Source organism: Jaculus jaculus, chromosome 8 (assembly GCF_020740685.1).
Source record: "Jaculus jaculus isolate mJacJac1 chromosome 8, mJacJac1.mat.Y.cur, whole genome shotgun sequence".
NCBI classification, from domain to species: Eukaryota; Metazoa; Chordata; class Mammalia; order Rodentia; family Dipodidae; genus Jaculus; species Jaculus jaculus.
In genome coordinates, this window is record NC_059109.1 from 82,862,097 (window position 1) to 82,875,131 (window position 13,035).

At 43.6% G+C, this 13,035-nt stretch overlaps 1 protein-coding gene across 1 annotated transcript in view; it reads left to right on the plus strand.

Annotated features, from left to right (window-relative positions):
* Atrn (attractin) overlaps positions 1-12,565 on the plus strand; it is a 183,912-nt gene extending 171,347 nt beyond the window's left edge. The window contains exons 28-29 of the mRNA XM_004661478.2: positions 6,095-6,209; positions 8,510-12,565. Coding sequence (XP_004661535.1) covers positions 6,095-6,209; positions 8,510-8,634 — 240 coding nt within the window. The 3' untranslated portion in view covers positions 8,635-12,565. The remainder of the gene's footprint in view (positions 1-6,094; positions 6,210-8,509) is intronic.
* The last annotated feature ends 470 nt before the right edge of the window (positions 12,566-13,035 follow it).

Below are 13,035 nucleotides of genomic sequence, written 5' to 3' on the forward strand. Positions count from 1 at the left end.
ATAATCCCAGAGCTAGGGAGGTAGAGGCAGGTGGATCACTGAGGTTCCCTGGTCAGCCAGTCTAATTTATAAGCTTGAGACCAGTGAGAGACTCTGTCTTAAAAAGAAAGTGGATGGTTCCTGAGGAATGACATTCAAGGTTGTCCTCAGGCCTACACACAGACGTACACACAGACGTACACACACACACACACACACACACACACACACACACGATGCACATGTGTGAATAAACATTGAGAGTGAAAAACAAATTGAAAAATATCACAGAAGGAGGGGGAGCCACTGGGGAGATGACTCAGTGGATAAGGACACTTGAAGCACAAGTATGAGGGCCTGAGGCAGCAGGAGTTTGATCCCTAGCATCCATGTATAAAACTAGGCATGGTCACACAGGCCTGTAGCCTAGTCATGTGGGAAACAGAGACCAGAAAATCACTGGGGCTCTAACTGAAAATGACAATCTGAGTGCAGAGAGAGATTTCATCTCAGGGAAATAAAGTGAAAGAGTGATAGAGGAGGACACCTGATATTATCTGGCCTCCACATGGGACACATACACCACACATACTGTACATACACATGCTAGGAGGGTGGGAGGGAGAGGAAGAGAGACAGAGGAAGGGTAAAACAGTATTGTTATTCCTTTAAAAAATGAAAGCTAGTGGGCTACAGATAGCTCAGCACTTGAGGTACTTGACTTCAAAATCTAATGACCTGAGTTCAGTTCCCCAGTACCCATGTAAAGCCAGATGCACAGAGTGGCACATGCATCTGGAGTTCATTTGCAGTAACTGGAGATCCTGGTATATTCAGTCGTTCTCTCTGTCTCTCCATCTCTCTCTCTGCTTACAAATAAACAAATAAAATATTTTTTAAAAATTAAAATTGAGGCTGTACAGATGGCTTAGCGGCTAAGGCACTTGCCTGAGAAGCCTAAGGACCCAAGGTTCAATTCCCCAGTACCCATGCAAAGCCAGATGCACAAGGTGGCACATGCATCTGGAGTTCCATTTTCAGTGGCTGGAGCCCTGGTGTGTCCCCTCCCTCTCTGTCTTTCTCAAATAAATAAAATTTATTTAAAAAAAATTCTTTTAAAAATTATGTTAAGCCAGGTGTGGTGACGCATGCCTTTAATCCCAGCACTCAGGAGACAGAGGTAGGAGGATCATTGTGAATTCAACACTACACTGACTGAGACTACATAGTGAATTCTAGGTCAGCCTGGGCTAGAGTGAAACTCTACCTCAACCCTCCCCCCAAAAAGATAAACCAATAAAGTAAAATAATATTAAAACTAGAATTACCAGTTGATCTAACAATTCCACTTCTGGATATATACCCAGAAGAATTGAAAGCAGAGCCAAATGCTGTGGCACACACCTATAATAACTCTAGTGCTCAGGAGGCTAAGGCAAGAGGCTCACCTTGAGTTCAAACCCAACCTGGGCCACAGAACAAGATACTGTTTCAAAAACAATTGAAAGCAGGAAGATTAATTGTGCTCAGTGTTCATAGCAGCATATTCAGAATAGCCAAAAAGTAGAAGCAACCAAGTATCTGTCAGTAAATGAGTGGATGAGCAAAATATAGTATCTTATTAGGGAGTATTATTCAGCCTTAAAAAGGAAGAAAGGAATTTTTTTCTGACCACCTCCATACATATACACAGTATACCATGCTCATAATCCCCTCTCACCACCCTCTTTTGTCCTTCCCCATCTTCTCCATGGAATTCTTTCTCTCCAACTAGTCCCCGTTCTATAAAGAAAGAAATTCTCTTCTGTACTCTCTCTGTCTCTGGCTCTTGGGCTACCATAACTCCATGCCTGGGTCTCCATGCCTGGGTCTCCATGCCATCTCAGTAAGATGATGTCTTTCCCCTGGCAGCCAGTAAGGGAAGGGATATTTCTTGATTACTGTTTCATGGCTGTTTAATCTTTTAAGTACACACCTTTGCTTTTTAGGAAACCCCTTTGCACATTTTTGTTTCCAGAAATCATGTTCATTTTTCCACATGGGCTCCTGGTCCACAAGGTACATTTATTCTCCCTCTTCACAGGTACTTTCCCTTCCTCCCCGGCTCTCAAACTTCCCCTTCCTCCATGTCTCTCAAACCCTTGATCTATCCTCTCCTTCACATCCCTGTTATGTTTGAATAAAATGGGAGTGGTTTAAGAATTTAAAAAAAGAGGAAGGATGGGAGACATGCACCACCGTGCTTGGCCTCTTTGGTTTTTCAAGGTAGGGTTTCTCTCTAGCTCAGGCAAACCTGGAATTCACTATGCAGTCTCCTACCTCTGCCTCTCCAGTGCTGGAGTTAAAAGGTGTGTACACCACACATGATGGCCACTTGGACTTTTTTTTGGGGGGGGGGTTGTCAGGGTTTTTTTTTTTTGTTTGTTTGTTTGTTTTTCCTGAGGTAGGGTTTCATTCTAGCCCAGACTGACCTGCAGTCTCAGAGTGGCCTTGAATTCATGTTGATCCTCCTACCTCTGCCTCCTGAGTGCTGGGCTTAAAGACATGAACTACCACGTCCAGCCCCACTTGAACTCTTTTTAAATATTTTTATATTTATTTATTTGCAGAGAGAGAAGCAGACCAGGGCCTCTTGCTGCTTCAAATGAACTCCAGACGTGTATGCTACTTTGTGCATCTGCCTTTATGTAGGTACTAGAGAACTGGACCCCATCCTACAGGCTTTTGCAAGCAAGCATCTTCAACTGCTGAGCCGTCTCTTCAGTCTCTTCAGCCCTTTTGTTTTTTAGTTAGTTCTTTTTTGTTGTTTTTTTCCTTTTTTTTTGTTTTATTTTTATTTATTTGATAGTGACAGAGAGAGAAAGAGGCAGATAGGGAGAGAAGAGAGAGAGAATGGGCGTGCCAGGGCTTCCAGCCACTGCAAACGAACTCCAGATGCTTGCGCCCTCATGTGCATCTGGCTAACGTGGGACCTGGGAAATCGAGCCTCGAACCGGGATCCTTAGGCTTCACAGGCAAGCGCTTAACCGCTAAGCCATCTCTCCAGCCCTCTTTTTTTCTTTTTTGAGGCAGGGTACCCCTCTAGTCCTGGCCGACCTAGAACTCACTCTCTACTTCCAGGCTGGCCTCCAGCTTATATCGTTCCTCCTCCTTCATACTCCCAAGTGCTAGGACTAAAGATGTGTGCCACTGTGGCCTGCTTGTACCCTAAAGTTTTTTTAAAAACTTCAAATTACAGTCATCTTTAATTGAGGTTGCTTTCCATAATCCAGTGCTTTAAATTTATGTTTATCAAATTTTCATGTTCATTGATGGTTCATTGAAGAGCAACCAGACATACAAAGAGAGATTCATTTGTTATCAACTGTAGGAAAGCGAATGAGTATTTTTAGACAGCTAAATTTGCTACACAGCAATTGAAAATAACATAAGGAATATTTTGCAAATCAAATCTAAAGGCTCCAACAGCACACGAAGATGTTTTGGGTATATGTGTGCACATGCATATGCACACGTGCAGAGGTGAGAGGACAACTTCGGGGTGTTGGTCCTCACCTTCCACCTTGTGGTATGCAGCTGCTTACATGAGGTTAGCTGGCCCCAAAACTGGAATTCCTCTGGTTCCACCTCCCAACTTGCCAAAAGACATGGATTAAAAAGACAGGGATTACAGATCCATGTACAACTACATCTACTTCATACAGGTTCTAGGTACCTGGATTCCAGTCATCAGGCATGCATAGGAGCACTTTAAACCTTTGAGCCATCTCCCTAACCCTTTTTGTTTTTTTTAATATTTTATTTATTTATTATTTCTTTAAGAGAGAGAGGAAGAAGCAGATAGAATGAGCACACCAGCTACTGCAAACAAAACTCCAGATGTATACGCCACCTTATGCATCTGGCTCATATGGTTACTGGGGAATTGAACCTGGATCCTTAGGCTTTGCAGCAAGTGCCTTAACTGCTAAGCCATCTCTCCAGCCCACCCTTTTTGTGTTTTGAGACCAGGGTAGCCTTGAATTCTCTTTGTAGCTAAAGTTGACTTTAATCTTCTGCTCTTCCTACATTTACCTTCTAAGTGCTAGGATTATAGGTGTGTCCCACCATACCCTTATTTATGTGATGCTGGTATCAAACCTAGGACTCCATGCATGTATTGTATAAACTGAGTACATTCTTAGCTCTAAAGACGCATTTCCCAGAGCCCAAAACATCTGAAAAGGAACTGGGGAATCTCTTTGGTTATCCATCTACCTTGACACGTTCTTGCATCCAATGGGCTTATCTACTTAGTAGTGGCTGAAGGATATATTAAGTAAGCTTGAATTTAAAGAACAAGTGTCAGGGGTTAGAGAATTGGTTCAGTGGTTAAAGGCGCTTGCTTGTAAAGCCTAATGATTTGGGTTTGATTCCCCAGGACCCATGTAAAGCCAGATCCACAAAGTAGTACATGTATCTGGAGCTCCTTTGTGGTGGCAGGAGGCCCTGGTATACCCATTCATATTCTCTCTCTCAAGCAAACATAAATAAATAAATAAATAATTTAAATATTTATTTATTTGACAGAGGAGGAGGAGAGAGAACAGTCGTGTCAGGGCTTTCAGCCATTGCAAACAAACTCCAGACACTTGCACCCCCTTGTGTATCTGGCTAACATGGGACCTGGGGAATTGAATCTGGGTCCTTTGGCTTTGCAGGCAGAAGCCGTACCTGCTAAGCCTTTCCTCCAGCCCTTTAAAAGAATTTTAAAAGCCAGGCATGGTGGTGTACGCTTTTAGTCCCAGCACTCAAGAGGCAGAGGTAGGCCTCCATGAGGCCACCATGACATTACATAGTGAATTCCAGGTCAGCCTGGGCTAGAGCAAGAACCTACCTTGAACTCCTCCCCCCCACCCCCGCCAACAAAAAAAAAAAAAAAAGAACTTAAAAAATGTCAGGATAGAAAGATGGCTTAGTGGGTAAGAATATTTGCTGTCAGGCATGAGTTCATCCCTAGCACCCTATAAAAAGTCAGGTGTATCTGTTTAGGCCTCTAGTTCCAGTACTGAGGGGAACAGAGACAAAAAGGTCATTGAGGCTCTCTCTGGTTCGCTAGTCTAACAAAAATAATAAGAGCTCCAAGTTCAGAGAAAGGCCTTGTCTCAATAAAGTAAGGGAAAAGAGCATTAGTGGAACTGGAGAGATGGCTTACCAGTTAAGGTGTTTGCCTGCAAAGCCAAAGGACTCAAGTTTGATTCCCCAGGACCCATGTAAGCCAGATGCACAAGGTAGTGCATGTGTCTGGAATTCATTTGCAGTGGCTGGAGGCCCTGGTGCACCCATTCTGTCTGTCTCTCTCTCTCTTTTCCTCTTCTTCCCTCCCTCCCTCCCTCTGTCTATCTGCCCCTTTCACAAATAAATAAGGTTTTGTTTTGTAGGTTTTTTTTTTAAAAAAAAAAACATAACCAAAAAAAGAAAAAGAGCCGGACATGGTGGCGCATGCCTTTAATCCCAGCACTCAGGAGGCAGACGTAGGAGGATTGTTGTGAGTTCGAGGCCACCCTGAGTCTACATAGTTAATTCCAGGTCAGCCTGGACCAGAGTGAGACCCTACCTTGAAAAAACAAACAAACAAAAAAAGCATTAGAAGACACCTGATGTCTTCCTCTGGCCAGGGTGCACACATCTGCACATATACAGTATATATACCATGTATGCTACACCCACACAAAATTTTTTTTGAGTCTCCATATTGTCAGGGTCTGTCTAAGCCAAGGTGTAGATCTGACAAATAACCAAACACACAGTGTATTTTTTTCCTGTGACCTACCAGTGTGAGTTAGGATTTCAAGTGGACTAAAAGTTCTGACTTCCTCCCCCAAAAGATCTAACTGACATGGCCTCTTCCTGCAGCTCGGGCTGCCCTTCAGACAGAAGATGTGGACACCTCCGTGGAAGGTAGCCAAACAGTAGCACCCTCTCAAAGCACGTACAGTGAGCACTGTTTGCTGTGTCATTTTCATTGACTCCAAAACTACTGCTGTGTCTCAATACCTAAAAAAGTTGGTGAGCCCGCAAGCACAAGTCTGTATGACATGTATAGGGGGTAAAGTTATTCTTGGTTTTCTTCCAGACTGTTCCTAAACCCATTGCCCTGGAACCGTGTTTTGGCAACAAAGCTGCTGTGCTCTCTGTGTTTGTGAGGCTCCCTCGAGGCCTGGGTGGAATCCCTCCCCCTGGTCAGTCAGGTAAGCATGTATTAGTCCATGAAGGAGCTAAGCCTCAGTACTTACAGGTAGAGAGAGATATGTATGTAAGGGAAATGAGGAATATTGGGGTCTCACATAGTGCAAGGTGTAATTCCATTTGATTTACATTCCAAAACTGTGTTCCTGAAGACCAGGATTTATCATCTTCAACTCACCTGGGCTTCCCTAAGGCATTCTCTAACTTGCTAGTACTGAGGACAGGGTGACTCTGATCTGAAATTCAGTGCTGGACACCTGCTACTACTCATCTTCATAAACAATGGCAGGTCTTCCCTGAAGGCATAGAAGGTGCCTGGTGGACATGGGGAGGTGATAGGCTCTGGAGCCTTTCCTGCCTCATCCTTTGTTGAGACTCTCTACTCCCTGGAATGCCTAATAAAGCTCCCTGCTCACTGCTTGATTCTGACCCAATCAGTGGGACTGTCAGGCTATCCTTGCCAACCAATAATTTTTTTGACTAAAAGATGTGTACCACCGCACCCAGCTTAGTAACTGTTAACCTTTTATTCTCACTGCCCCACAACCCCTTGCTTTAGAGACTGTGGTCCCAACTGTCCTTTTTGTATTCATAATTTGCTACTCATTAGGGTAAGTTGGAATCCTAACACAGGAAGAAGTAGCTAGCACTCAACCAGAGGCCTGCTGAGGTTGCCCTAAGAGCTATCGGGGAATTTTGTTACTTGACCTTTGCTGTGTCTATAAATTGAGGAGGGAGGGAAGGCTCTTTAAGTGCCTGTTTTAGAGCCTGGTACTGGGGGATCCAGGCCAGTGATAACTGCTATGGCAAAAGTAGAGCCAGGTTGTCTGGGAATTCAGAAAAGGGGAAGTGAACTCTGGCCATGTTGCTCAGTTGTAGAGTACCTACTTAGCATGTGCCATCTTGATTGGGCACCCAGAAAGAAATCAAATCATAGGACTAGGATCTGGGCATGATGACCAATGTCTAGAATTCCCCAGCACTAAAGGCTGAGGCAAGAGGATAGAGTCTGTAGCCAACCTGGGTTACCTAGTAAGACCTTGGCTCAAAAAGTATCAGCTGTGCCAGGCATGGTAGCACATACCTTTAATCCCAGCACTCAGGAGGCAGAGGTAGGAGGATTGCCGTGAGCTCAAGGCCACCCTGAGACTCCATAGTGAATTCCAGGTCAACCTGAGCTAGAGTGAGACCCTACCTCGAAAAACCAAACCAAAAAAAAAAAAAAAAATCAGGGCCTGGAGAGATGGCCCAGCAGTTAAGGTCCTTGCCCATAAAGCCCAAAATCCCAAGTTTGATTCCCCAGTGCCCACATACAACCAGATAGACAGTGTAGAGCATGAGTTTGGAGTTCATTTGCAGTGGCTGGAGGCTCTGGTGCACCCATTCTCTCTCTATGTCCCTGCCAGGCGTGGTGGTGCACGCCTTTGATCCCAGCACTCAAGGCAGAGGTAAGAGGAGCACCAAGAATTCCAGGTCAGCCTAGGCTAGAGCAAGACTCTATCTCGAAAAACCAAGAAAAAGAAGAAACCAAGAAACAAAACAAAAATCTTGGGCTGGAGAGATGGCCCCGTGGTCAAGGTGCTGGCCTGCAAAGCTTTAACAACCTGGATTTGATTCCCTAGTACCCACTTAAAGCCAGATGCACAAAGTGGTGCATGCATCTGGAGTTCATTTGCCCCAGCTAGAGGACTTTGTGTGCCCATTCTCTCTCTCTCTTTCTGTCTGTCTGTCTCCTTTCATATAAATAAATAAACAGTAATAGTTTCTGATGTATGCTAGGCACTAGCTTTGGGTTGTTGTTATCCCAGTTCAGTTTCAATGGTGAAACTGAGACATGGGAGGTTAAAAAGCTTTGTCTATTCAAAAGCTCTTGCCCTAGCTCACAAAGTAGATATGAAGCTGACTCCTGCTGACCCAGTGAAGTGGGATAAATCAAATTTCATTGTAAAGTGTACTTACTGCCTTTCCTTGCGGCTTTTTGGAGGCAGACAGGAAAAGGTGTACACTTATAGCATGTCTGGATTTTCATTTGTAAGCTTCTACCATGAGACATAGCACTTTGCTTGAGTGAGTAGAGAGGAGAGAAAAATATGTCACTACATTTGCATAAATAAATTCTGAAAGAATATGGAACAGTGTTTATCTAGATGGAAGGGGAAAATGAAGGAAAAAGTACAGAGGAGAAGACTTATGTATATGCCTTATGTTTTACCATACAAATGTAAGAGAGAATTTTAAAATTATTTAAAAGCAAAAAACAAACTACCCCTTGACATGTGTCCCCTTTATGGATTCTTCCAAGGTCTTGCTGTGGCCAGCGCTCTGGTGGACATTTCTCAGCAGATGCCAATAGTGTACAAGGAGAAGTCAGGAGCAGTAAGAAACCGGAAGCAACAGCCCCCTGCACAGCCTGGAACTTGTATTTGATACTGGGCCAGTGACTCTCGCACACAGAAGGGCATGTGGCCTATCAAGCCATCTACAGGAGAGGGTGCAGGCAGGGAAATGGCCATACAGTATGGAGCAGAAAACTGGAAACCCTAGACGCATCCATCTCAACTGCATGATCACAGCTTTGTTGATGGTCTCTCCATCTATGCCCAGCATCTAACCCTTTACTTTTGTGTTGGAAGGAAATGATTGCTTTAATTCCAGGTCCAGGAATAGCTGCTTGTTGCTGGAGGAGGCCAGCATACGGCCAGTGAGAGGATTAGGAATGACACCAGGGGTGACTTGTAAAACTCTTCTTGGGACTGTGTCAATAGCAAAAAAAAAGTGTTTACAAGTAGACCTTTGTCCTCGGTTCTCCAATATAATCTTTTAAACACTAGTCAGATGAATTGTTTTCATCTGAAGCCTACTAACTTTTTAAAAGGTGTGCTGATACTCTCTTCCAGGAAATAGCTTTTTTCTAGTTAACATTAATAATAATGGTCTCTTTGGAATTCATATTAAAGTAGAATAGATGGGGCAATTTTAAAAATCATGGTTGGCAGTGTTAGAATGTAAATGGATGTGCTGTAGCAACTTGATTAATCTTTTATCATTTGAAATACTCTTCCATACTTCCACTCATACACACTAAGTGCCTAGGTTTTAAATAGATCTAGCAATTGGAAAGTTAGTAAGCCTATGATTCTACATAGTTACATTCCTATAACATTTAAATAGCTACCATCAGCCATCTACTCTTTTCATAAAATCTTATTTGCAGCCAGGAAAGAATTTTCTCACCCCAAGGAATATTTGACATGGCAATAGAGACTAACAACAGCAGAAGGAACTAATTTGTGAAAGCTCCTTTTTTATTGTTCTCAGAAAGGACACTCATTGTCAAGGTACAGTCCCCATGCCCACCAGCCCCTGCCTGGTGCCACTTCAGTGATGCTTGATCAGCCCTCTGGTTCTTACTCCAGACCACCACCACAGAGAAATGAACTTACTCATGTCATCTGTCTCCTTTAAGTAGAAAAGACCACCAAGTGCATGTAGGATACCTGCCATCCTGCAGCCTTCTCTGAACCTGTAGGTCATCCTCAGACTAGTTGGAGTAGACACTAGGAGAGGGACCACCCCTGCTTTTAGACAGCACCTGCCTAGAGAAGAGCCTGGAACCAATTTGCCCTTTCTCCCCCAAAGTAGAGCTTGGCCCACTCGTCGTCCTCCCAGACCCCACTGGTGATGACTGGTCATTAAAAAGTGAGTTGGGTGTGGTGGCGCACGCCTTTAATCTGAGGCAAAGGTAGGAGGATCGCCGTGAGTTCGAGGCCACCCTGAGACTTCATAGTGAATTCCAGGTCAGCCTAAGCTAGAGTGAGACCCTACCTCGAAAAACCAAACAAAAAAGTTTATAAAGGTGAAAAGCACATAGAAAGAATGGAAAGGAAGAGCCCCTCTGCCAAATGGAAAATGACCAAATTCAAGAGGGTAAGACAGTCCCCAGCTCTGTCCATAGGGCCCTTGCTGGATGTTGTGTCCCCATTTATGGTGCTCTGCATATGGTGTTATGCAGCAGCAGCAATGCTTCAGCTTATGACTAGGAGCAGTTAACACTCACAAAGAACAAACACTGCAGCATTTCACCTTTAAATGCAGTGCCTCGTACAGAGGGAATATTTCCTTTAATTCCACGTTAGGAAGAAGCTCCTGGAAAATGTATCTAAAGAAGTTGAACCAGAAAACACTTATGCACAAAAGCACTTCTATTGTAAGACTCTCTTAACAAACTTTTTCATATCATTTTTAGAGCAGACAGTTTTAGAAGAAAGATTCCTCCCCCCCCCCCCCCAAACACACACCAGTTAGAAGCCTCTGCCGACCCTTCCAGAACACAGCACCTGAAGTGGCCTGGCCCTTCATCCCTGTAAGTACTAGGAAGCCTCTCTTCAAGGAAGATCTTCCTGGTTTGTTCAAAGGACCAAATTATCTTGGCCAAAGAAATCTCTTTTCCCATGTTAGTCCCATGCCTTGAAATAACATGCATTATGACCCCCAACCCCAAGCCATCTTGTTACATCTTTCTTTTCCTAAGAGATAATGCTTATTTTTTAAAAGGAAAAAGCAAGTGAGTTTTAATTCTGCTCCAGGAGTGGAGAAACAGCTTGTCCTACCTGCTTCCTTACAGCCAGCAGCAAATAGCTTCCTCCCAGTTTGAAGCAGAAGTAAGTGCAGGGAGGAAGCGAAGCCAGTTACCAAGAGTGGGTTGTCACCTGGTAACTTTGTGTGTCACAGGAGAACTTGTATATAAAAGTCATGAAGATATTAACCTTGAACTTGTACATACAGTAGTGTCCAGAATGTTGGTATTCAGAGTGTACATAAAACAGAAAAGGTATAATGTATTTTTATTAAATACATCTGAGTTTCATCTAATGCTTCGGTGCCATATACTGGGTATCTAAGCTCTGGGAAGTCCTCTTGCCAGGCCCTGACACCTGAGGCCAAGCATGAAGTGACACCACCGTGGCTCTGAAAGCTCTTTGTGAATCTTCTGGCAGCCTTTTAGTATCCTGGGAGGCAAGGGGCCACCAGTCCACTCCTGAGATGTCTCACAGTCTTTAATTTTAAGGACTATAACCTCTGGGCATCAGACTTTGCAAAACAGGGCTCTCTAGGCTTCATTTTCTTGTGGCTTTATCTAAATTACAGGTGACCTTTTCTGACAACCATAATCTTTTAAGGCTGAAAACCAGGGGTGAGAGGGAAAGGGCTCACTTGTTAATGAAGAGCTCCTTTTCCCCATGAAGATCTCACATCCACGCCTCCTGTCCCCCTCCCTACACAGTCTAGAGAACCCTCTGGGGTTCACCTGTAAAGGTGAGAGGAGATGTGGAGCTAACCTGGAAGAAGACTGTCAGCCAAAAGAAAATACCAGAATGTCTGTAAGGCTTGAAGAGTATAAACAGGTATTCATTAGGAAATAGGGTAAGTAAGGTCAGAGCACTCTGGTAGGAAAAGACATTGACCTGCCAGTGCCCATCTTGTTCCTTTAACTTAATGGAGTACAGTATGGAGAAGGGGGAAGATTCACTTCCTTAAAGAATGGTGGTGGTTTCATGAATACCTTTGGCTTTAATCCTTCAAGCCCATGAATTCATACATTCAACATATTTACTAAACACTAACCTAAGCTAACGCTAAGGCAGTGACCTAGAGGAAAAAGTCATGTCATCCCAAGAGCTTTCCTTCAAGGAAAGACATCTGGCACTAAGGGCAGCAAGACAAGAGTCCTTTTTCTCTAGGGTGGGCCCCATGGCTTCCTTGAAGAAACTGAACTGTTTACCCTGTTGACCAAACTAGTTCCAGACACAAAACCCCAAGATGGCTTCTGGATGGCTGAGCAGAGCCACTGGAGCTCTGTACCCTGCCTACAGGGAGACCTCTGGGAGAATGGAGGGAAACTGGCACCTTCTCTCCCTCCCGAAGTCAACAATGGAAGCAACTCTCAGAAACAGCATCTGTGCACAAACATTTGGAACACTAGTGAAGCCTGTTTCATTGAACTAATTCTGCCTCTTGAAATGGTTTTGTTTTCTAGTTATTTACTGTTTTCTTTTTGTTGTTTGGATTCAAGTTTAGTTTGTTAATATGTACAATTTAGCATCTATTGCACTCATGTAAATATGGAGTAAGTATTGTAAACTATTTCATTGCTGGGATTGTGGGTGTTATACATACATTTAGGACTGCAATTTTTTGGTATTTTTTGTATTGTAAAATAACAGCTAATTTAAGCAGGAACAAGAGAATTAAGGGAGGTCTGTGCATTTTAAACACAAATGTGAAGCACTTGTATATAAACAAAAGTAAATAGTATAATACAAATGTCCTTCTGAAATAAAAGTAGATCTGGTAAAAATGTGGATTTCTAAGGTGTTTAATTCTAATTTTTTTTACATTTTGGTCATTAGAAGAATCTTCAGGAAATGTTTTCAGACTGCCTTAAAGGAAGCTCTTGGCAGTCATGAAGGCAAAATGTCAAAGCTGATGAGGTACCTCCCAGCCTCCAAGGTGAAAATTCAGCCCTGCTGAGGAGCCCTGGCTAGCTTGTGAGCTGAGATACCAATGTCCAGAGATAGCCTTTATGTGGCCACAGAGCTCTGTGCTCTGTGTGGGGTCAAGAGGCTGAGTTGGGTTGTCCTCTTGGGTTTCTTTAGGCTTCCCAAACTCTACCTGACTGTGTGTGTGTGTTGTGTTTTATGATATGTGAGTCCAAGTGCATGTCTGGAGGTCAGAGGGCAAATTTTCAGGTGTCATCCTCACTAGCTGGTCCCTGAGCTTCAGGAAAATGATGTCTCCACCTTTCATATGTGCTGGGATTATAGAAGT